Source organism: Pristiophorus japonicus, chromosome 11 (genome assembly GCF_044704955.1).
Source record: "Pristiophorus japonicus isolate sPriJap1 chromosome 11, sPriJap1.hap1, whole genome shotgun sequence".
NCBI classification, from domain to species: domain Eukaryota; kingdom Metazoa; phylum Chordata; class Chondrichthyes; family Pristiophoridae; genus Pristiophorus; species Pristiophorus japonicus.
In genome coordinates this window covers 205,893,277-205,918,276 of record NC_091987.1, presented here as the reverse complement: position 1 = coordinate 205,918,276, position 25,000 = coordinate 205,893,277, and the positions used below count along the sequence as shown (strand labels likewise).

At 45.2% G+C, this 25,000-nt stretch overlaps 1 protein-coding gene across 3 annotated transcripts in view; it reads right to left on the bottom strand.

Annotated features, from left to right (window-relative positions):
- Positions 1-25,000, bottom strand: part of LOC139276446 (alpha-1,2-mannosyltransferase ALG9-like) — a 308,641-nt gene that overhangs the window by 252,528 nt on the left and 31,113 nt on the right. For 2 of the 3 annotated variants that reach the window (XM_070894450.1, XM_070894449.1), the window contains exons 6-12: positions 15,356-15,494; positions 13,356-13,490; positions 9,862-9,932; positions 8,795-8,883; positions 6,332-6,467; positions 4,905-4,992; positions 1,938-2,043 (exon numbers count right to left, since the gene is read on the bottom strand). In XM_070894450.1, the coding sequence (XP_070750551.1) occupies positions 1,938-2,043; positions 4,905-4,992; positions 6,332-6,467; positions 8,795-8,883; positions 9,862-9,932; positions 13,356-13,490; positions 15,356-15,494 (764 nt within the window). Of the gene's footprint in view, positions 1-1,937; positions 2,044-4,904; positions 4,993-6,331; positions 6,468-8,794; positions 8,884-9,861; positions 9,933-13,355; positions 13,491-15,355; positions 15,495-22,901; positions 23,077-25,000 lie in introns of those variants that run through there. The other variant, XM_070894452.1, reaches the window with a different exon arrangement.

Sequence of the window (25,000 nt, the reverse complement as noted above, 5' to 3'; positions counted from 1 at the left end):
GTTAAAGGGGAGAGATTCGGTCACTTTTTAATCTCCGACCACTGAGTCATCAGGGAGGGTTTCAGCCGGGCCGGCGGCCTGGCACCCAAGACGGGGGTACCAGGCTGCCCATTGGCGGCCCGGCCGATCCCGGGGCACGATCTCGCCGGCCGATCGGGAAGTCGGCCGGTAAAAATAAATACCTGGCGGCCGGGCAGCGGGCCCTCCCCTCTCGCAATCAGTGCGGAGAAGGTGCACTGACACAGTAAGCGGTTGTGGGCACCGCATGGCGGGGGATCGATCGATTTTGCTGAATTTCAGGCGGATTCTTTTTTTTTTTTTTTTTACAGGTGAGGGAGAGTGTTGGTGCGCGTTATGATGATGCACTTGCAGTGGTCATCAGCATCGGGCTGGAATGGGGTCAAGGCCGAAAAATCCCCGACCTGAATTTGGGTCGGGACAGCCAGTTGGCCACAAAAGCAGCGGCCACGGGATTCTACCGCAAACTCGGAGACCCTGAATTTCGGCCCCGATGAGTTATCAGGAAGAGACTGTTAAGGCAAAATAGCAATCTGATTGAAACAGCGTCTTTTTTGTTTTAATCATTCGAACACATTGGCCTGGAAATCCCGGCCTCTCCAGGTACATACGGAGTGTGTACAGACCCGGGAAGGCATCGCAAAAGCCGGTTTTCAGCGCACAATGCGGATACGCTAAATACCAGCTTTTCCGATCTGTCAAGCTGGAGTTTAACAGATCCTCCATATCTCGGGAGCAAGGGCATTCGCATGGGCACGATTGCGGTATTTACCCATATCTTGCCCGGCAAATGTCCTCAAAATTCTTGCGCCTGATAAAAGCAGGCACATAGCCTACTTTTACAGGCGTAAGAGTTTTAAAACGTACAAAAATATAATTAAATTAAATTTAAAAAACACATTATTTTCAAAACCTACGTTGAATTTATTTTAAACCATAATTAAAAATAACTTTTTAAAAACTCGGAAAAAAAATGTTTCTCTAAGATCTTTATTAACTTTCATTTCAATTCATTTTAATTACGTGAGGTGTGTTTATTGTGTTTGTTTTTTTTTCTCAATTAATAGCAATGAGAACTCATAGATACAGAATTCCCATTGCTATTAATTGAGAATACTTTATCTGATTGGTTGAGCAGTCACATGTGACTGCACTGTCTGCATGGGAACCTGGAGGACGGGAGCGCGCTTTGCAGCGCGGGAAGAGAAGGCCTCCCCACCGGAATCTCACGCTCCTCCCGGACCACCAGGTACTTGCCCCCGCGGGAAGCCTCCGACCACAATTACAGCCCCAATATGTCTCTTTTTAGCAGTGAAAGGGCTATCAGACGAGAAGTTCCTCACACATTCACTGGCTGTTCGTCAAAATAAATAATCTCTAGATGTGGCCCTTACAGCTAAAGGGATCAAGGGGTATGGAGAGAAAGCAGGAATGGGGTACTGAAGTTGCATGGTCAGCCATGATCATATTGAATGGTGGTGCAGGCTCGAAGGGCCGAATGGCTTACTCCTGCACCTACTTTCTATGTTTCTAAGTTACTCAGAACAGGCCTGGGTTCGGTTTTGTTGTGGTTCCAGTTTTATTTTTTTTTAAATGCTGATTTGATGGTGTTTAGAATCATTACCAGGTAGCAGAAACGGCCGCCTACAATCACAAAGCATAAAAATTGGTATCCTGTTTGTTTTGCCTTTAAAATCTCATTTGAAACATCAATGTAGCAGAGGGTCAAATTGGTCAGGAATCACTCTGTTATAGTTACTTAAACTAATGCAAGAATAAAACCATATCTTCAAAGCCAAACTCACGCCAACTTTAACAGAAAGCATACTTTAACATAGGCACACTGCGGCTTTTAATATTTAACCATGTTTACAGAGAGCTCTTTTAACGACACATACCACACACAAGCAAAAGCTTACCATAAATGTCAGGCCCATGTGGAGTAAAGACATTGTAAATAACTATGCCCAGAGGGGCAATCACCAACTTTCCATAGTAATAGCTGTCCACAACCACAAGGGGGAGCTGCAACACAAACCAACAATTATATCCAGGTTTTTGATATTTTTTAGATAACATTCAGGCAACAAGCAGCAAAGCTCATCATCAAACTGTAAAGGCATTCATTCATTCATGCTCCCATCCTGGAGCAGGGATGGCATTTAACAAGGAGATGGGGGGCCCACAAATAATATAACCCTGAATAAGGATGTATGGGAGGGTCCTGCATATCTAACCTTATCGTCATATCCTTCTATTCCTTTCTCCCTCATGTGTTCATCGAACTTCCTCTTAAATGCATCTATGCTATTCACCTCAACTACTCCACATTCTAACCATTCTCAGAGTAAAAAGGTTTCTCCTGATTCCTTCATGGATTTATTGGTGATTCTCCTATATTTATATTTTACTTTTTGTCCTTCCTTATCATGAATGACCAACCAGAGATTTACCCGATACAGCTGAGGATCCCTTTAAATAATGCTGGTACCCGTACAGCCTCCTTTGCAACTTGCCGCCAACAAGTTGTTGTCAGGTTTAAGAATGAATGAAACAGCGCTCCTGGCTCGTGTGGACCGGTTGGGCCGAATGGCCTGTGTCTGTGCTGTAATCTCCACGGCTGGGAGAATGGGCTCCAACTGTCCCCGGGTTAATATTAATGTATATAGGGCACAGCAATATCATACAGGGCAGACAAGAATCTGGCAAACCCTGCAACTTATCATAGGGCAGCAGAAGACAAATGCATCATTGGTGGCTTTAAGAAGATCGGCTTGGGTTGAGGCAATGAGAAGAGTGTTTTGGGAGAAACTACCAAAATCTCGTGGAAGGGGGTAAAGATCCGAACTCAACTCTCATCGCCCCCTTACACAAATTTCCCAGAGGACTTTTAAGGAGACTGACTGGACTCGCTGGGAATAGGGATTATACACTAATATCATCTGCAGTATTATCAGAGGAGACACTCGGAACTTCCCTTCAACTCATCCCAGAATTCTGGTATAATCATATTTTATTTTAATTTTAAAAATTCTCTCAGCTTGGGCAAGTGGCTCGAGTCCCTACAAGGCCCTCCGTTGCTGGGGTGGGGGGGGTGATGGGAATGTTTACTTCCCATTGGGCAAATGGCAATTCCGCTCTGTAGCCTTCTCAATGGTTCAGTTGGGAATCTCAAGGGAAGATGCGTTTTCCCATTTCACATACCCAGCGACAAAAAAAAACATATACCACTATGCGTCGCCCCCAAAACATAAAACACGTCAAATATTCTTATGTTTGGCAGTCTGAAGAGACGCAAGAAATAGGAGCAAGAGTAGGCCATTCGGCCTCTCGAGCCCACTCTACCATTCAATAAGATCATGGCTGATCTTCTACCTCAACTCCACCTTTCCCCACTATCCCCATATCCCTTGATACCTCCAGAGACCAAAAATCAAATTCCAAAGATTCACCACCCTCAGTGAAGAAATTTCTCCTCATCTCAGTCTGAAATGGCCAACCCCTTATTCTGAGACTGTGACCCCTGGTTCTAGACTCCCCAGCCTGGGGAAACATCCTCCCTGCATCTACCCTGTCAAGCCCCTTAAGAATCTTATGCATTGAGACACAGGTGAGATGTCCAACACATTGACTGTACTTGTATGTTCTACCATGATCTAGCAGGAAGCATTTTCCATATAGTGCAGGCCCATCTATAAAGTTATTTGCCTCTTGAAAGCACCACGGGGGAGGAGTGGAAGGAAACCGACCACTTAGGAAGTGTCCTGAGGAGCAGGCTGTCTGCTATCGAATTTTCCATATAGTGTAGGCCCACCTATACAAAGATGGGACGATACAAAGATGAGAAGAAAAGCAATGTGTGAGGAGGTCACAAAAAATCTGCAAAAGGACATAAACAGGCTAAGTGAGTGGGCAAAAAATTGACAGATGGAGTATAATGTTGGAAAGCGCACTTTGGCAGAAAAAAAATCAAAGAGCAAGTTATTATTTAACTGGAGAAAGATTGCAAAGTGCCGCAGTATAGCGGGACCTGGGGGTACTTGTGCATGAAACAAAAAAGGATAGTATGCAGGTACAGCAGGTGATCAGGAAGGCCAATGGTATCTTGGCCTTTATTGCAAAGGGGATGGAGTATAAAAACAGGGAAGTCTTGCTACAGCTATATAAGGTATTGGTGAGGCCACACCTGGAATACTGCGTGCAGTTTTGGTTTCCATATTTACGAAAGGATATATTTGCTTTGGAGGCAGTTCAGAGAAGGTTCACTAGGTTGATTCCGGGTTTGAGGGAGTTGACTTATGAGGAAAGGTTGAGTAGGTTGGGCCTCTACTCATTGGAATTCAGAAGAATGAGAGGTGATCTTATCGAAACGTATAAGATTATAAAGGGGGCTTGACAAGGTGGATGCAGAGAGGATGTTTCCACTGATGGGGAAGACTAAAACTAGAGGCCATGATCTTAGAATAAGGGGCCACCCATTTAAAACCGAGATGAGGAGAAATTTCTTCTCTCACAGGGTTGTAAATCTGTAGAATTCGCTGCCTTAGAGAGCTGTGGAAGCTGGGACATTGAATAAATTTAAGACAGAAATAGACAGTTTCTTGAACAATAAGGGGATAAGGGCTTATGGGGAGCGGGCGGGGAAGTGGAGCTGAGACCATGATCAGATCAGCCATGATCGTATTAAATGGCAGAGCAGGCTCGAGGGGCCGTATGGCCTACTCCTGCTCCTATTTCTTATGTTATGTTCTTAAATAAGCTGCTTCTTATATGCATGCGTGAGATGCTAGCACAAAGGGTGACCTATACTTAGAACTAGAACAAAACCTATTTTGTAAGTAATTCTCGATTAAGCCCCTGGACAATGCTCCCAGTTTTGTACCTACCAGAAAGAGCAGCAAAGCCACTATTGCCCAGGTAACGAAACTCTGGAACTTCCTCTTCAGTACCAGCAGGTCAAAGGCTATTGGCAACCTAAAGAGCAGCAGATAAACGGGTCATGAGTCGAGATTTACAAAACGCATTTTAGAATTTGTTTTTAAAAACAGCTCGGAAAACTGAGCATTTAGCTTAAGAAAAAACTAACAGTTGTATTTCAGGAAATCATACTGGGATTTCTGTACAGAGCTAAATACAACGGGTTCTTTTAAAAAAAAAATGCTGGAAATACACAACAGTTCTGGCCACCTCTGAAAGGAGGCAAGAGATTGGTTAACATTTCAGGAAAAGACCCGCCTTTGTCCGAGTCTGCTCCAATTGGTCACATGCTGAATATTCTCAGCATCTCCATTTTTATTTCGGAATCCAGTGGGTTTTTCTTCATCTCACAAACTTGTCGACTAAATGTTAAAAAGGCAAAAATCAACATCAAATTTTTATAAAGCAAAATAATAAATGCAAGGTGGCCAGAGAGCAAGAGGAAGAATTTCTGTTGGACAGTTCTGTTGGACAGAAACGACAAGGGTTTCTTTCAAGAATCTTTGGAGAAACAAAGATCATAAGAACATAAGAATTAGGAACAGGAGTAGGCCATCTAGCCCCTCGAGCCTGCTCCGCCATTCAACAAGATCATGGCTGATCTGGCCGTGGACTCAGCTCCACTTACCCGCCCGCTCCCCGTAACCCTTAATTCCCTTATTGGTTGAGATCAAATGAAGTTATTTTAAAGAATTAACACTTTTATTGCTCAATTCTTGCAATCCTTTTGTTTCAATCTCGATTCTTGTGGCACCAAAGGGAGACCGGGACAGATGGTGTAAAGGAGCTGAATTAGTCTCGGTCATTAACGGAAGTCTGTTTTAGTGCCACATTCACACCTTTAGTTAGCTACCTCACATTACTGCATTCAATAACTTTTCCAAACCAGTGCTCCCCTCCCGATGTAACCCTATGAGTTATCTCCTTTAGTATTCAGTACTAAAGAGGGGATTACAAATGGGGGGCGGGGGGGAACTTAAATACTAGCAAAGCATGTGGTTGTGATATGGAACACGCTGCCTGAAAGGGCAGATTCAATAGTAACTTTCAAAAGGTAATTGGATAAATACATGAATGGAAAAATTTGCACGTGAGTGGGATTAATTGGATAGCTGTTTCAGAGCCAGCACAAGTACGATGGGCAGAATGGCCTCCTTCTGTGCTGTATCATTCTATGATTGAACCCATTCCCCAAGGATGGGCAGCTTTAAGTAAGGCATGATCATACTGAATGGTGATGCAGGCTCGAAGGGCCGAATGGCTTACTCCTGCACCTATTTTCTATGTTTCTATGTTGGTTCCAACACTCAATAGTGCCCCGGTGAGACATCCTTACCCAAGAGCCGCACTGAAGGGCCAGCCCACAATGGCTCCAGCCGCCACTCCCAGTACAGCCACGCCATTCTTATCCGTAAACCAACCAGTCATTGCAATTAGCGTTGTGTACATGCAGAAACTACTGGGGAGGAATGCTGAAAACGAGAGAGAGAGAGAGAGACATCATCAAATAAATCGATTAGCTAACCACATTACTATTCATGGTTATTGAAGAAAAGGCTATATATGAGTCAACAATAAGTGGGACCTTCAAACTTCAGCCCCTGGACCCTGGAAAACGGGTCCCTGAAGCCCTTGCAATGTAGACTTTCTATTCTTTTATTTCTTATTCACGGGTTTGTCTTGTTCTTTATGAGTCAGCTGTGGCTCAGTGGGCAGCACCCTCGCCTCGGAGTCAGAAGGTTGTGGGTTCAAGTCCCACTCCAGAGACTTGAGCACACAATCTAGGCTGACACGCCGGTGCAGTGCTGAGGGAGTGCTGCACTGTCAGAGGTGCCGTTTTTCAGATGAGACGTTGAACCGAGGTTCCGTCTGCCCCCTCAGGTGGATGTAAAAGATCCCGTGGCTCTATTTCGAAGAGGAGCAGGGAAGTTATCCCCAGTCTCCCGGTCAATATTTATCCCTCAATCAACATCACTAAAAACAGATTATCTGGTCATTATCACATCGTTGTTTGTGGGAGCTTGCTGTGTGAAAATTGGCTGCTGTGTTTCCATTACAACAGTGACTACACTTCAAAAAAGTACTTAATTGGCCGTATGTGGTGTTGTGAACGGCACTATATAAATGCACATCTTTCTTTCTTATTTGAAGTTTGCGGTTTGGGATGGATTTGCTGAGTTCTGTTGTCACAAAAATATGCAAAACCTAAATCACATCCCCAAGTACCAGCAATGGGAGATATATGCAAATAACTGGGAACGTGGATTTAAACTTTATATGTAGCTTGAGGTTCCATCACATGGTTTCCTGCAATCATGGAGAAAGCTGGAAGAAAGAATCCTGTATTCACTTTCCATTGATTTCAAAACCACTGGGGTAACGCACGGCAACAATGAAGTATAAAAGTTAGCGTTACTCTGCAGCCGGGATTTACAGAACCTCCTCACTGCACCGTTCCCAAATCTCACCCATGCCTTCAAACTCTCAGCGCTGAATAAACCGTGTGCCACACGGGCGGGCAAATCAACAACCAATTTCTTCTCCTCCCTGACCCTGCTTTTGCCCCTGACCTTGCCCTACATTACACCAGTGACTGCACTTCAAAAAGTACTTCATTGGCAGGAAAGTGCTTTGGGACATCCAGTGGTCGTGAAAGGCGCTATATAAATGCAAGTCTTTCTTTCTTCTTTCCTTGAACCTGACCCTGAATGTGTCCTCCCACGCTGGCTAACGTACCCCGGGTAGAGACAGGCCAACAGCGTGTTGATAGGGCCCCTGCTATTCTTGATTCAACTGCTGGGAGCATGCTCTTGGCGACGAGACTCGAGGTGCTCAGTGCCCTCCCGGATGCACTTTCTCCACCTAGGGCGGTCTCTGGCCAGGGACTCCCAGGTGTCAGTGGGGATGTTACACTTTATCAGGAAGGCTTTGAGGGTGTCCTTGTGGCGAGCCAACTCACCTTGCCCCAGGATATGATAGAGATTGGGAATCCACAAGCAAGCTCCCTTTCTAACTTAGATACAGAAGATTTAATTCCAGCATAACTGATGGAGCCAAACACTGAAACATGAGGTGCTATTTTCTCATGAAGTACTAATTAAGATCGAGGACGCCAACGTTGGTGCGTCTGTCCTCCCAGGGGATTTGCAGGATCTTGCGGAGATATCGTTGGTAGTATTTCTCCAGCGATTTGAGGCGTCTACTGTACATGGTCCATGTCTCTGAGCCAACATTCCCAGCATTGAAGCACTGACCACACTCAACGATCTCCGCTGGGCGGGCCACATTGTTCGCATGCCTGACACAAGACTCCCAAAGCAAGCGCTCTACTCGGAACTCCTACACTGCAAGCGAGCCCCAGATGGGCAGAGGAAACGTTACAAGGACACTCTCAAAGCCTCCCTGATAAAATGCAACATCCCCACCAACACTTGGCCAAAGATCACCCTAAGTGGAGGAAGAGCATCCGGGAGGGCACTGAACACCTCGAGTCTCGTCGCCGAGAGCATGCAGAAAACAAGCACAGACAGCGGAAGGAGCATGCGGCAAACATGTCCCTCCCACCCTTACCCTCAACCACTGTCTGTCCCACCTGTGACAGAGACTGTAATTCCTGTATTGGACTGTACAGTTACCTGAGAACTCACTTTTAGAGCGGAAGCAAGTCTTCCTCGATTTCGAGGGACTGCCTATGATGATGACTAAACAACTTTAATTTGTTTCTCCCTGCGCAGTTCTCGGGCTTGTATGGAACTTCACATTCCTCTGTCCATACACTCGAGTCTTTCTCTTTACTCACCAGCTGCTGAGCAGAACATTCCGGTACTCAGAACCAAGAACGCCAGCATTAGACGCCCAACATGAAGCCCAAACTTCTTGCAAACAGCTCTAGAACACAACCAGCAAACATAGTTATAGCAATAATATATGTATTTTTTTAATTAAACGTATTTAATTAGCCGAGCCTAGTGGTGGGGTACTAGGTTTGATCCCTGGTCACAGTTCCATTAACTCCCAGTTGGGAACTCCAATTCGCTACACTTTCAGCTGTGGCTCAGTGGGTAGCACCCTCACCTCCCAGTCAGAAGGTTGTGGGTTCAAGTCCCACTCCAGAAACTGGTGCACGCAATCTAGGCTGACACTCCAGCGCAGTGCTGAGGGAGTGCCGCACTGTCGGAGGTGCCGTCTTTCGGACGAGACTTTAAACCGAGGCCCCGTCTGCTCTCTCAGGAGTACGAAGAAGATCCCATTATTGAAGAGGAGCAGGGGAGTTGTCCCCAGAGTCCTGGCCAATATTTATCCCTCAACCAACATCACTAAAAAAAGAGATTATCTGGTCATTATTTCAACAACTTGAATTTATATAGCGCCTTTAACGTAGTAAATCATCACAAGGCGCTTCAGGAGTGTTTGAAAACACAACGAGAAATGAGGACAGACTTGGTCAAAGAGGTAGGTTTTAAAGAGCATCTTAAAAGGAGGATGGCGAGGTATAGCGTCAGAGAGGCTCCAGAGCTTAGGACCTTGGCAGCTGAAAGCTTTATTCTCTACCCCAGAGAGCTGTGGATACTCAGTGTTGAGTATATTCAAGACTGAGATCGATTGATTTTTGGACTCGAGGGAAACCAAGGGAAATGGTGATCGTGCAGGAAGGTGAAGCTGGAGGTCGAAGATCAGCCACAATCTTACTGAATGGTGCAGCGGGCTCGAGGGGCCGAATGGCCTACTCCTGCTCCCATTTCTTATGTTCTTATCCGCTGAATATTTCCAGCATTTTCTGCTCTTGTATCGAATTTGCAGCATTGGCATTTTTTAAATGTATCAAACGGGAACACGGTAGGCTAATAGATAAATTGCTTGACTTACTTGTAAAAGTACAGCTCACAAATGCAGCAGAAAAAGGCTAAAAGACATCGTAAGAAGTAGAAGACAAGAACCTGGAAACAGAAAACCCTTCATATTAAATGGGGGGAAGCACGAGGTCAAAGGCCAATTACTGAACTTCAATTATAAAACAGGGTCTCTGTTCTCTCTCAGTGCAATATTCACGGGATGATGTAATTAATGGCAATTCTATAAATTCCCTTCACGTTGATGCTCTTCCTTTGCCTCCTAGCAAAGCATACACATCCTTATTCCCGAATACAGATAGTTCCACACTTAATAAAATATTGCAGGGGCTCATGATATGGTCTAGAGATGATCGTTAAAGTTGGAAGATTTTATATGTTTGGAAATAATAATGCACTAGACCTAATTTGGGCCAAGACTACACTGTATAAATGGCAGAAAGCTGAGACAACGTGTTCTATGAATATATAACTGATGCCTAAAACATTGCACTTCAAAGAGAGCAATTTCGGTATCAATATTTCATCAAACCGAATCACAGGTTAGACCTCTGCTGGACGATTGGGTCCAATTCTGTGCACCACACTTTAGGAAGGATATCAAGGCCTCAGGGAGAGTGCAGAGGTTTACTCAAATGGGACCAGGGATGAGGGACTTCAGTTATGTACAGAGACTGGAGAAGCTGGGATTGTTCGCCTTACAGCAGTGAAGGTTAAGGGGAGATTTTATAGAGGTGTTCAAAATTATATGGGATTTTGATAAAGTAAATAAACTGTTTCCACTGGCAGGAGGATGGGTAAACAGAGGACACAAATTTAAGATAAATGGCAAAACAACCAGAGATGAGATGAGGAGAATTTTTTTACGCAGTGAGTTATGATGATCTGCAATGCACGGCCCGAAAGGGTGGTGGAAGCAGATTCAATAGTAACTTTCAAAAAGGAATTGGATGTTGAAAAGAAAGAAAAGACTTGCATTTATATAGCACTTTTCACGACCACCGGACGTCTCAAAGCTCTTTACAGCCAATGAAGTACTTTTGGAGTGGAGTCGCTGGTGTAAAAGGAAGAATTTGCAAGGCTATGAGGAATGAGCAGGGGCAGTGCGACATATTGGATGAGCCGAATGGTCTCCATCGGTGACCATACGGCGTGGCACTGAGCCATTCGGACCAGCAGATCCCAAGTTCATTCCCAGACTGTTCAATGCCGAGATGTGGGGAACCCTCATTAGGCCAATGCAGAGGACATTAAGAGTAGCATAGGGAATGTAGCATGGTGTTAATGTTACTGGACCAGTAATCCAGAGGCCTGGACTAATGATCCGGTGACAAGAGCTCAAATCCCACCAGGGCAGCTGGGGAATTTAAATTCAGTTAATTCAATAAATCTGAAATGGTGACCATGAAACTACTGGATTGTCATAAAAACCCATTTGGTTCACTAATATCCTTTCAGGACGGAAATCTGCCGTCCTTATCTGGTCTGGCCTACAGGTGACTCCAGACCCAAAGCAATGTGGTTGACTCTTAACTTTAACTACCCTCTGAAGGACAATTAGGGATGAGCAATAAATGCTGGCCTTGCTAGCAATGCCCACATCCCATGAACGAATGAGAGAGTCAACCACGGAGTGTGGACGAGAGTCAAGTACTAGCGTGACTAGGTACAGGTCTACCTCATGTGGGAACATGACATTAGTGAACCAGCTGAATTTTTCCAACACTCCTGCGACTTTCAAGCTCATTTTTGACCTGGCACTGGTCCAGATGTATGGAATTCAATCTCACAATTTATAATCAAGGGGTTTGAACAACTACTTGTATTTATATAGTGTATTTAACATAGTAAAACGTCCCAAGATGTTTCACAGGAGTATTAGAAGACAAAAAATTTGACACTGAGCCACATAAGGAGAAATTAGTGCAGGTGACCAAAGCTTGGACAATGAGGTAGGTTTTAAGGAGCATCTTAAAAAGGAGGAAAGAGAGGAAGAGAGGCGGAGAGGTTCAGGCAGTGAATTCCAGAGCTTGGGGCCTAGGCAACAGAAGGCACGGCCACCAATGGTTGAGCGATTATAATCATGGATGCTCGAGGGCGGAATTAGAGGAGCGCAGACGTCTCGGGGGGTTGTGGAGCTGGAGGAGATTACAGAGATAGGGAGGGGCGAGGCCATGGAGGGATTTGAAAACAAGGCCTAACCGGGAGCCAATGTAGGTCAGCAAGCACAGGGGTGATGGGTGAGCGGGACATGGTGCAAGTTAGGACACGGGCAGCTTGACCTCTAGGTTGCTAGCCCAGTTCCACAATCACTACACCTGTAAATAAATATAATGCCGAGTTAGCCAATCTCTGGCTGAGTTTGGGCTGGAAAAAAAAATGTAAATGTACCGTCACCCATTCCGTGTACTGTATAGTGACACATGTAATGTAATTTGTCGAATGTACTACAGTGTATCCCGTATTGTATCGAATTGTACTTGAAATGAAAAGCAAGGAAATGTATCGAACGGAACTGCCGTCAGCACTAAAATGTAGTGTATGGGATTGCTGACCGCAGCTAAATGTACTGAACTGTTTTTGAATGTACTGTACAAATTTTTATATGAATAAAGTATATTTTGAAATTAAAAAAAAGAGAGGGAGGAATATGCCAGGATTGCCACTCATTACACAGTAGCACATGCTGGAACATGCACGTGGAATGAACTGGCTCAACTGTGATGCACTCTACTGTTGAATAGCCTGCCAGCACAACGGTCTGGGCTCACACATGGTTAGTGGCCACTTGAGCAATGTACTGGCGGGCAATAAACGAAACCAACAGTCAGCATCTTCGGGCAAAGAGACATAGTCAGCACAAAACACGGGACTCGATGAAGTTATGCTTCAGTTGCACAAACCTCTGGTTCGACCCCAGTTAGAGTTCTGCGCACAGTTCTGGGCCCTGCACCTCAGGGTGGACATATTAGCCTTGGAGGGGGTGCCGCAGAGATTCACCAGAATGATACCGAGGCTAAAAGGGGTAAATGATGAGGACAGGTTGCATAGACTAGCCTTGTATTCCCTTGAATATATTAGATTAAGGGGTGTCCTCGTGGAGATGTTTAAGATAATTTTGATAGGATAGAGAAATTATTTTGTCTGGAGGGGCACAACCTTAGAATTAGAGCTACGCTGTACAGGGGTGATGTCAGGAAGCACTTCTTCAACAAAGGGTAGTGGACATCTGGAATTCTCTCCCCCAAAAAGCTGTTGAGGCTGAGGGTTAGTGGAAAATTTTAAAACCGAGATGGATAGGGTTTTGTGAGGTAAGGGTATTAAGAGATATAGAGCAACGGCTGGAATATGGAGTTGAGGTGTAAATCAGGCATGATCTAATTGAATGGCAGAGCAGGCCCGAGGGGCTAAATGGCCGACTGTTCCAGTGGACCAATAAAGTCCTCAACTATAAAAGTTAGTTGAACAGCAATCAGTTCACAAACATAGAACCTTTTATTAACAAAGCACCTTGTTGGTTTGCAAAGCTTTTGCGTGGAACCATGCGGGTAAAACGTGTAGCCACAGATAGGCGTAGGAACGAATGGCATACACTGGGGAGTACTCCCAGGTCTGGAATCCTGTGCCATACAGCAGAAAGTGAGTCTGAAAACAAAAACAGGAGATGTTAATCACCTGTACTTTCTACAGATTAATCACCTTCCAGCAGTATATCACATTTCCCCACCATTCTCCTTAACACTGTATTCCTCTTTACACAAAGCAAAATCACCCCATTGCAAATTAAATAAACTGTGATTCTGTTTTAGGGCTTGATTTAGTCAGATGCCCAAAAGATTGCCATAACTGACACTCAGCCACACCACTACCAAGCATTCCTTTCTTAATGTTGCCCTCCTTATTCTATATACGCCTCCTGCAGCAAAGTGTCCAGGTAACTCTCCCCCTCCCTGATGCATTGCAATGTCTTCAGCTCGTATTCCAGCTCAATAACTCCAAGCCGAAGCTCCTCGAGTTATAAGAACATAAGAATTAGGAGCAGGAGTAGACCATCTAGCCCCTCGAGCCGGCTCCGCCATTCAACAAGATCATGGCTGATCTGGCCGTGGACTCAGCTCCACTTACCCGCCCGCTCCCCATTGCAGACACTTACTGCGGATGTGGATCGCGATGCTCTCTGCCAACTCCCACATGCTGCAGTTACGACACACCACCTGCCCTGCCATCATACTAACCTTGTTTTGTACATCTTCTTGTGCCACAGATCATTTCCTAAGCAGACAGGACAGGAAAACATCTCGTGCTCTCTCCTCCCACTTTTCCTGGCTCTTCCTTCCTTCCTCCCTCCCTCCTGGAAAGTGCTTTAACTATTACGGTCTCTTGACGAGAACAGGAACTCATCGTCAAAAGGGGCCAACCTATGTTCTCACACTGTGATGCATGGACCACAGAATGTAGCATGGAGTGGGGTTTAGGAGACAGCTCACCTTCGAGGGAGTGCTCAATAAACTCTGATTGTACTGAAAGAAATCTGCATTAAACAACACTGAGAAACTGTACACTGCGATTAATTGGGGAAAGTTATTTCTTCACTTCAGAGTTTCTGCAACAAACTTACTTTACTGAAAAATCATGTCAGATCCCTTGGGCTAATCAATCAGCATCATCATCATCATCATAGGCAGTCCCTTGAAGCGAGGATGACTTGCTTCCACGCCAAAAAGGGATGAGTTCACAGGTGTTTCAATGAGGGACCTGGTCCCAAACTACATATTAAAGGGTGGAAGATGCCTATGCGTGGATTTTTTTTAACGTATGGTGGCCGTTGCACACGGGCTTGACAGAGCTTGGGTCTTGGTCCAGTGGCAAGGGTTAACCAAGACGATTGGACACCAGCTCTGCTGCACGGACCTAGTGCGCACACATATCGCAGTGTGGGCTGGCCCGTGCTTCCCCTCACCGCTCCTTCGCCCCTCCTGCTGTGCCTGCCCGCGCTGCAATCAGTGACCTGGCTTCACAGCCGTCGCCCTCCTGCAGCAGCACGCGCTGCTCCCTGCAGTGGCCCTGGCCTGCTGATGGTCTTGCTACTGCTACTTCCATTCCATTCCATTCCATTCTGCTACTTGTCCCTTGACTCCACATCCCTAAACGGTAATTGGGCTAAACAGTAGCACAGGTACGACGTCTCGAATTCCAAATTCCGAAAAACTGACATTTTTTTTGGAAAAGCGCACCGCAGATGGAGTCGTCCGACGTGCGATCAGTCCGAGCCTTGCCGAATGACCCTTGACCCTGACTCACGTGCTCCCCTCGACCCGGCCCGGCCCGAGCTGACTCACGCGCTGTTTTAATGTCTGACCCGAAATCCGGAAAAACCCAAAAACCGGCACGCCTCAGTCCCAAGGTTGCCAGATTCGGGACGTTGCACCTGTATTACTAAACAAGACGAGTCAGCAACTTTGAACGCCTCTCACATTTCAACCATGAAATTTGGATTCCGAAAAACTTACTGGCTCCCAATAGTTGAACGTTTCGTCACAGTCTGAAATGTTACTGAGTAACGCTGCGCAGAAGCGTGCAGAGATGAGACATTTAAAGGCCGTAGCTCCCTCGGGTGCCCACACTTGTCCTGGCTTAGCACCGGATTGCCTGGAGAGGAGCAAATAGCGAAGGTAAGGGGTGATAGACTGAACTGGGTACAGGCTAAAGGGACAACAGGATTTGGTGTGGGACATCGAAGAAATAAACTATTAGAAAGGTAACAAAGTTAATGTAATGCCTTATCACATTATCACAAAATGACTCAAAGCACGTAACACAGTGAACCACTTATTGAAATGTGGTGATTGTTATGGAGGCGAATAAGACAACCAGTTAGAGATCAGCGACCAATTGATTTATTTTAGTGGTGTTTGTTTAAGGGCTAAACGAGGGCTAACTGTTGGCTAGGATACTGGGAAACTTCCCTATCCTTGCCAACACTTCAACAATGGTCTCACTTTAACATTTCAATCGAAGGACAGTATCTCCAATCATTGAGCAAGATGTCTTTACTCTTATACTCTAATCAATTGTAATAAAGGCCAACATACCATTCGCTTTCCTGATTGCTTGCCTGTTAACTTTCTGTGATTCGTTTACAAGGGCACCCAAATCCCTCTGAATACCAACATTTCCCAGTCTCTCACCATTTGAGAAATATCCTGCTTTTCTATTTTTCCCACCAAAGTGAATAACCTTACATTTGTCCACATTATATTCCATCTGCCACCTTATTGCCCGATCACATAACCTGTTTATATCCCTTTGCAACCTCTGTGTCCTCCTCACAGGTTACTTTCCCAACTAACTTTGTATCGTCAAAGGGGAATTGGACAAGTTTTTGAAATGAATGTAATTGGGCAGGAAAATTAGCTTAGAGTAGATAGCCCCAGTGAAGAGTTAGCACAGGTGCGATGGGCTGAATGGCCTCATTCAGTGTTGCAATTTATATGAATCTATTAAACTATCCAACATTTCTTTATAAAAGCTTTGTAATCTCCAAATTTTCTTGTGTTAGTTCTATCCAAGTATTCACAAACTATTTGAACAGACCTTTTTGAGCAACATAATTTAGCACAATTGCCATGCAACAGCAGAAAGAGGGAGCAGGCAATCTCTGCTAATATCGCTCTTTAACCCATAGGTGGTGTGAGAGATTAAAGTAATCTTATGTTTCCCTATAGAAAAAATATCCAGTTTCTGCTCCCCAAAACAGTGACAGCAAGGGTTGGGGAGCTTACATGGAGGGGGAGATTGAGGCGAGTGAACTCAGAGGAGAGAACGTGATGAATTGAGACGGAGGTTGAAATCACCGAGGATGAGAAGTCACTTGGTGCAGAGGCTGAGGGAGGAAAGCAGTGAAGATATCTCAGTAATAACAACATTTTTACTTGTGTGGGCGCTAGAGAATGAGAATTTTAAATGAGAGGTGACAAAGGAGGAATAAAGTGAGATGCTCAAAGGAGGAGAATGTGTCGGAGGATTAGGGGGCAGGCCAAGGTGTGATTTGGTGATGAGAGCCACACCGCCACCACGGCGGTCTGAGCGGGGCAAGCGGTGGAAGGTATAGCCAGGCGGGCTGGCTTCATTTAAGGGTAAGGTGTCAACACCCCTCAGCCAAGTTTCTGTCAGGGCCATGATGTCGATGCAATCATCCACGATAAGCTCATGACAAGCGAACGGGTATCCTGGAGGGAGATGCGGAGAAGGTTGGTGATGGCTGCCCCACTACCAGCGTCCACAGGGTCAGAGCTGGGGGCCCGGGGGGGGGGGCCGGGGTTGAAAGTTAGACGAAGAGATTATTGGCAAGATTAACCCCCAGCGGGTGTGCTGGGTGGGAAGGTCGGTGAGAGAGTAGGATGGGACAGTTGGCTGGGGGTGGGGGGAAACAGGACAGTTGTGGTTGCTTCTCGTGAGAAGGCAGTGACGAGTGCCAAGGTGGACCTTTCGTAGGATGCCAAGAGAGGCACAGAGAGAAACTGATGGCTTATCTAGGAGGGAGTCAAGCCTGGGATGGCAGCTGGGGATTAGGAAGATCAAAGAGTAATGAAGGATTGGGGTAGGGATTTGGGCGGGCAGAGTATCCAAGAGAGGAGAGATGAAAGGAGGCATGACCTGGAGAGAGCAGTCAGGGAGGGAGAGAGAAAAGGAAAGGGTGGGGGTGGTGGAAATAGAAGTGAATGGCTTGGGTCTGGAGCAGGAAACAAAGTGCGTACGCGAATGGACACAGCGAAAAGCTCCGGTTACATAGGCCTGGCTATGTAGTAATTAATGGGCTAATATTTCCTGGTAGTAGCAGGGAATAGGCTGGAGACAATAGTAGGGAGATCAGAGTCAGAGGTCCCATGGAGGGACCAAGTCGACGTAGGCACGATGGAGCCGGCACAGAACATCGATGAACCATTGTCCAAATTCAGAGACAGGTGCAGCAGGCAAGTAAAGTCCAGAAGCTATCTGAAAGGTAGAGAATTGGAGGATGGAGGTTATTGCCGTAGGAATGAGAATTGGTGTTGGTGCAGAAAGATGATGGTGATATTGACGTCACCATAGATCAAAGCCGTGGCCACATAAATCCACGAGCCAGTGACCAGCAAGGTTAAAAAAGCAGTAGAACGAGTCTCCGGAACAGTCGCTGCAAGCCCGAAACCAACAAAGCTGAAAATCCGGCAAAACTAGATCAGCAGAGAGACAGACGCAGTTTAAAAGTTATAAAAAAAAATCTTTCAACACAGTAGGTGAGTCTTGCGGTGTAATCCAGTGTAGTCCAGTGCAAAAACGCAATGATGTAATCCAGTGTAGTCCAAAGCAGAAACATACTCTAGATGTCCAGAGAAGTCTAAGAGTTTGGATACCAATTTGAGAAGAAAATTCAGCAGCTTGAAACTTGAAGTAACTGAACAACAGAGCAGGGTCACACCAGCTGTATCCAGGTGACTGGGGAATATCAGCAGAGTTCCAGAAATTGATAAGAGCTCAGTGAGTACTGTATGGCTGCGGAGGTTAGAGAGATTGGGGGAGTGCAAATTTAATTAATTCAATATCGAATTTAATTAATTACAATAGACCAGTTAGCCTAACATCTGTCATTGGGAAAATGCTGGAAACAATTATTATTAAGGAAGTAGTAGCAGGACATTTAGAAAATCATAATTCAATCAAGCAGAATCAACATGGTTTTATGAAAGGGAAATCGTGTTTGACAAATTTACTCGAGTTCTTTGAGGATGTAACGAGCAGGATGGATAAAGGGAACCAGTAGATGTAGCGTATTTGGACTTCCAGAAGGCATTCGATAAGGTGCCACATAAAAGGTTACTGCACAAGATAAGAGCTCACGGGGTTGGGGGTAATATTAGCATGGATAGAGGATTGTCTAACTGGCAGAAAAGAGAGAGTCGGGAAAAATGGGTCATTTTCACGTTGGCAAACTGTAACTAGTTGGGTGCCGCAGGATCCCAACTATTTACAATCTATATTAATGACTTGGATGAAGGAACCGAGTGTACAGTTGCCAAATTTGCTCATGATACAAAGATAGGTGGGAAAGCAAGTTGTGAGAAGGACACAAAAAATCTGCAAAGGGACATAGATAGGTTAAGTAAGTGGACAAAAATTTGGCAGATGGAGTATAAGATGGGGAAATATGTGGTTATCCACTTTGGTAGGAAGGATAAAAAAAGCTAATTATTATTTAAATGGAGATGACAAAATGCTGCGGTAGAAGGATCTGAGGGTCCTCTAATATGAGACACAAAAAGTTAGTATGCAGGTACAACAAGTAATTAGTAAGGCAAATGGAATGTTGGCCTTTATCGCAAGGGGATGGAGTATAAAAGTAGGGAGACTTGCTACAACTGTACAGGGTATTGGTGAGGCCACATCTAGAGTACTGCACATAGTTTTGGTCTCCTTATTTAAGGAGGGATATTCTTGCATTGGAGGCAGTTCAGAGAATGTTCACTAGGTTGATTCCTGAGATGAAAGGGTTGTCTTATGAAGAAAGGTTGAGTAGGTTGGGTCAATACTCATTGGAGTTTAGAAGAATAAGGGTTGATCTTATTGAAACATACAAGATTCTGAGGGGGCTTTACATGGTAGCTGCTGAGAGGATATTTCCCTTCGGGGGGGAATCTAGAACTAGGGGGCATAGTTTCAGAATAAGGGGTCGCCCATTTAAAACAGAGATGAGGAGGAATTTCTTCTCTGAGGGTCGTGAATCTTTGGAATTATCCAGCCCAGAGAGCTGTGAAGGCTGAGTCATTGAATATATTCAAGGCTGAGATAGACAGATTCTTGAACTATAGGGGAGTCAATGGTTATGGGGGAACAGGCAGGGAAATGGAGTTGAGGCCAAGTTCAAATCAGCCATGGTCTTATTGTTGAATGGCAGAGCAGGCTCGAGGGGCCAAATAGCCTACTCCTGCTCCTATTATGTTCTTATTTAATTAAATCTAGAATTTTAAAAAGGAAAACTTTTAATTACCTAAATACTCCTAATTACCTAAGTGAGGAAGGGTCCACAGGATTGTAGGGCTGGGGCAGGGAGCACTTGATTTAATGCTTTATTGTTTTACAGGTACAACTCAAAATAGTTGTAGGGCTGGGGGAGGTAACTGAGATGGGGGTGGTGAATTTAATTAATTAAATGTCAAATTTTAAAAACTGCATGTAATTAAATCTTGAATTTAAAAAGGAAAAAACACACTCCTAATTGCCCGAGTGAGGAGGCTGTGTGGGATTGTTGGACTGGAGGAAATGACAAAGATAGAGGGGCACATTTAATTAATTAAATCTCAAATTTAATTAATTATATTTCATTAAATCGCAAAATTTAAAAAGGGAAAATGCACGCCTAACAGCCGGAGTGAGGGGGGGGATTATGGGGATGGTAGGGCTGGAGGAGGTAGCAGAGATAGGGAAGTGGGGGGGAGGGGCACATTTAATTAATTAAACAATTGTACATCCCTGTCTGGAGTAAAAATAAATCGGGGAAGGTGGCTCAACCGTGGCTAACTAGGGTAATTAAGGATAGTGTTAAATCCAAAGAAGAGGCATATAAATTGGCCAGAAAAAGCAGCAAACCTGAGGACTGGGAGAAATTTAGAATTCAACAGAGGAGGACAAAGGGTTTAATTAGGAGGGGGAAAATAAGAGTATGAGAGGAAGCTCGCTGGGAACATAAAAACTGACTGCAAAAGCTTCCATAGATATGGGAAGAGAAAAAGATTAATGAAGACAAACATAGATCCCTTGCAGTCAGATTCAGGTGAATTTATAATGGGGAACAAAGGAATGGCAGACCAATTGAACAAATACTTTGGTTCTATCTTCACGAAGGAAGACACAAATAACCTTCCGGAAATACTAGGGGATCGAGGGTCTAGTGAGAAGGAGGAACTGAAGGAGATCCTAATTTGGCGGAAAATCGTGTTAGGGAAATTGATGGGATTGAAGGCCGATAAATCCCTGGGCCCTGATCAGCTGCATCCCAGAGTACTTAAGGAAGTGGCCCTAGAAATAGTGGATGCATTGGTGATCATTTTCCAACAGTCTATCGACTCTGGATCAGTTCCTATGGACTGGAGGGTAGCTAATGTAACACCACTTTTAAAAAGAGAGAGAAAACGGGTAATTATAGACCGGTTAGCCTGACATCAGTAGTGGAGAAAATGTTGGAATCAATTATTAAAGATGAAATAGCAGCGCATTTGGAAAGCAGTGACAGGATCGGTCCAAGTCAGCATGGATTTATAAAAAGGAAATCATGCTTGACAAATCTTCTAGAATTTTGTGAGGATGTAACTAGTAGAGTAGACAAGGGAGAACCAGTGGATGTGGTGTATTTGGACTTTCAAAAGGTTTTTGACAAGGTCCCACACAAGACACTGGTGTGCAAAATTAAAGCACATGGTATTGAGGGTAATGTACTGACATGGATAGAGAACTGGTTGGCAGACAGGAAGCAGAGAGTCGGGATAAATGGGTCCTTTTCAGAATGGAGGCGGTGACTAGTGGGATCCCACAGGGCTCAGTGCTGGGACCCCAGCTATTTACAATATACATCAATGACTTGGATGAAGGAATTGAGAGTAATATCTCCAAGTTTGCAGATGACACTAAGCTGGGTGGCAGTGTGAGCTGTGAGGAGGATGCTAAGAGGCTGCAGTGTGACTTGGACAGGTTAGGTGAGTGGGCAAATGCATGGCAGATGCAGTATAATGTGGATAAATGTGAGGTTATCCACTTTGGTGGCAAAAACACGAAGGCAGAATATTATCTGAATGGCGGCAGTTTAGGAAAAGGGAAGGTGCAACGAGACCTGGGTGTCATGGTACATCAGTCATTGAAAGTTGGCATGCAGATACAGCAGGCAGTGAAGAAGGCAAATGGTATGTTGACCTTCATAACTAGGGGATTTGAGTATAGGAGCAGGGAGGTCTTACTGCAGTTGTACAGGGCCTTGGTGAGGCCTCACCTGGAGTATTGTGTTCAGTTTTGATCTCCTAAACTGAGGAAGGACATTCTTGCTATTGAGAGAGTGCAGCGAAGGATCACCAGACTGATTCTCGGGATGGCAGGACTGACATATGAGGAGAGACTGATCGACTGGGCCTGTATTCACTGGAGTTTAGAAGGATGAGAGGGGATCTCATAGAAACATATAAAATTCTGACGGGACTGGAAAGGTTAGATGCAGGAAGAATGTTCCCGATGTTGGGGAAGTCCAGAACCAGGGGACACAGTCTAAGGATAATGGGTAAGCCATTTAGGACTGAGATGAGGAGAAACTTCTTCACTCAGAGAGTTGTTAACCTGTGGAATTCTCTATTCCAGAGTTGTTGATGCCAGGTCATTGGATATATTCAAGAGGGAGTTAGATATGGTCCTTAGGGCTAAAGGGATCAAGGGGTATGAAGAGAAAGCAGGAAAGGGGTACTGAGGGAATGATCAGCCATGATCTTATTGAATGACGGTGCAGGCTCGAAGAGCCAAATGGCCCACTCCTGCACCTATTTTCTATGTTTCTAAACCTCGAATTTAATTAATTACATTTCATTAAATCGCAAACTTAAAAAAGGTAAAAACACACGCTTAATTGCCGGAGTGAGGAGGGGTTATGGGAATGGTAGGGCTGGAGGAGGTGGCAGAGATAGGGAGGGTGAGGGGGCACATTTAATTAATTAAATCTCAATTAATTACAGTTCATTAAAACTCGAAATTAAAACAAGGGAAAACACACGCCTATTTGCCGGTGTGAGCAGGGCTCCCTGTGAGAGAGATACATTGTGGCGAGGAAGGATGAATGAATGTAGCAAGGTCGATTGTAGCAATGTGGATGTAGCGAGGGCAGCGCGCACGCGCACTGAGCGCATCTGCCTGTGGCAGCCCCGGGGAGAGCAGCAGTCGGGGCGCAGGCACCGCCATCGTGGGCACTGTAAAATTCCCCAGCATCGCCCCCGCTGTTAACCGGCGTCCCAGCCGGTTGTTGCAGGCGCAGCCTCTGTTGCCACTCACCCCTTCCTGTTCTCCTCTTCCTCCTCCGCCTTGCTCCTCTCCTCCCTGGGGAGCCGGCCGCTGTCTGTACCCGCGGGCAGGCTCCCGTCCTGGGACTGCCTCCTGCCGCCTCGGCGCCTCACCTTCGAGGCCATTGCCTGGACCACCCGGGCTACGGCGACCGGCGAGGCTCAAGCCGGCACCAGTACGGCGGGCGGAGAGGCTCAAAATTCCCCTTCGCTACCAAAAAGCGGTCGCGTTCCACCTGTGCTGTCCTCGAAAGAAAGAAATGTGGTGCCTCTTGCTGCCGAATTTCCCGTGCACTTTTTTTTTGGGGGGGTGTCACTTAACCATTTCTAAAATAAGTTACGTTTGTCAACCTAATTAGTTCCACGCTTCCACGGCTTTTCATTAAATCTTATTTAAATATTTGCCGCAAATAAATACTTTTTTCGTTTGCTTTTTGGGGGTAATTTTCCCCCTTGTGTTGTGTCGCAGGCATCCTGCTGCTCCAAGACTCTGTGGCAATATATAGTCAGAGGAAATAAGTGCTGGGAGTAATTCCCCTGTTGTGTTTTCTCTCCTTGCGGGTTGTGCTACACATTGTAACCCCCCTTCCCCCCCACTTAAATAATTTGTCACGTTTATTTATGTCTTATAATTTTTGTCTTGTAATACTCCTGTGAAGCACCTTTACTACATTAAAGGCACTATATAAATACAAATTGTTGTGTACTTACCTTTCAACTTAATTGTAGTTCTGCTATGAACATTTGTTGTGTTGTAATCAATCCCACTGTCTGTCCTGAGACCTCAAAACTATGGAATTCCTTACCCTTAAAATCTTAGGAACGAGGAAAGATGATAATCTGGTCAATTTCCACACCCCCCCCCACCCTGCCCCTTCCAAAATAAACCTCATCAAACACCCACTCTTTCATATCTATCAACTTCAAAATTTTCATCCTTGTTTACAAATCCCTCCATGACCTCGCCCCTCCCTATCTCTATCATCTCCTTCAGTCCCGTCCCGCCCCCCACCCCCGAGATGTCTGCGCTCCTCAAATTCTGCCCTCTTGAGCATCCCTGATTATAATCACTCAACCATTGGTGGCCGTGCCTTCAGCTGCCTGGGCCTTAAGTTCTGGAACTCCCTAAACCTATCGCTTTCTTCTTTTAAGATGCCCCTTACAACCTACCTCTTTGACCAAGCTTTTGGTCACCTGCCCTAATTTCTTTTTGTGTGACGCAGTGTAAAATTTTTTTGATGTCTTATAACACACCTGTGACACTGCCTTGTCCTGGATGGTGTCGAGCTTCTTGAGTGGTGTTGGGGCTGCACTCATCCAGGCAAGTGGAGAGTATGCCATCACACTCCTGACTTGTGCCTTATAGATGGTGGAGAGACTTTGGGGAGTCGGGAGGTGGGACGCTCACCGCGGAGTGCCCGGCCTCTGACCTGCTCTTATGACCACAGTGTTTGTGTGGCTGGTCCAGTTGGATTTCTGGTCAATGGTGACCCCCAGGATGTTGTTGGTGAGGGATTCGGCTATGGTGATGCAGTTGAATGTAAGGTGGTGGTCCAAGTGTAATTATAACAATAACCAGATTCATTATTACTTTCTGAATTGTGTGCTCTATCCCTCCGCGTAGTCACCCAAGATTCAGTCATCTCTCCTTACCATCACCACACACTACACACTAAGTTTCAGTGAGCTTTGCATAAATACCTCAGACTCCGATCCTTGATGTCTTGAGCCCAGCGCCATTTTGTTTTTATTCACACTGCTTATTTCCCTTCTCTAGTCTCATTACCTTGCACTTATGTGTCAGCTGTGGCTCACTGGGTAACTCTCTCACCTCTGAATCAGAAGGTCGTGGGTTCAAGTCCCACTCAAGAGACTAAATTGGCTGTAAAGCACTTTGGAATGTCCGGTGGTTGTGAAAGGCGCTATAAAAATGCAAATCTTTCTTTTTTTGTTCACATTAAATGCCATTTACCATTCACCAACCTACTTTCCAAAACTATCCAAATCCTTTTGTATTTGCTCTGCGTGTTTCCCTCTTGTTTGAAACTCTTCCAACTGCCCCCAGCTTGGTGTTGCTTGCAGCTTTGTTTC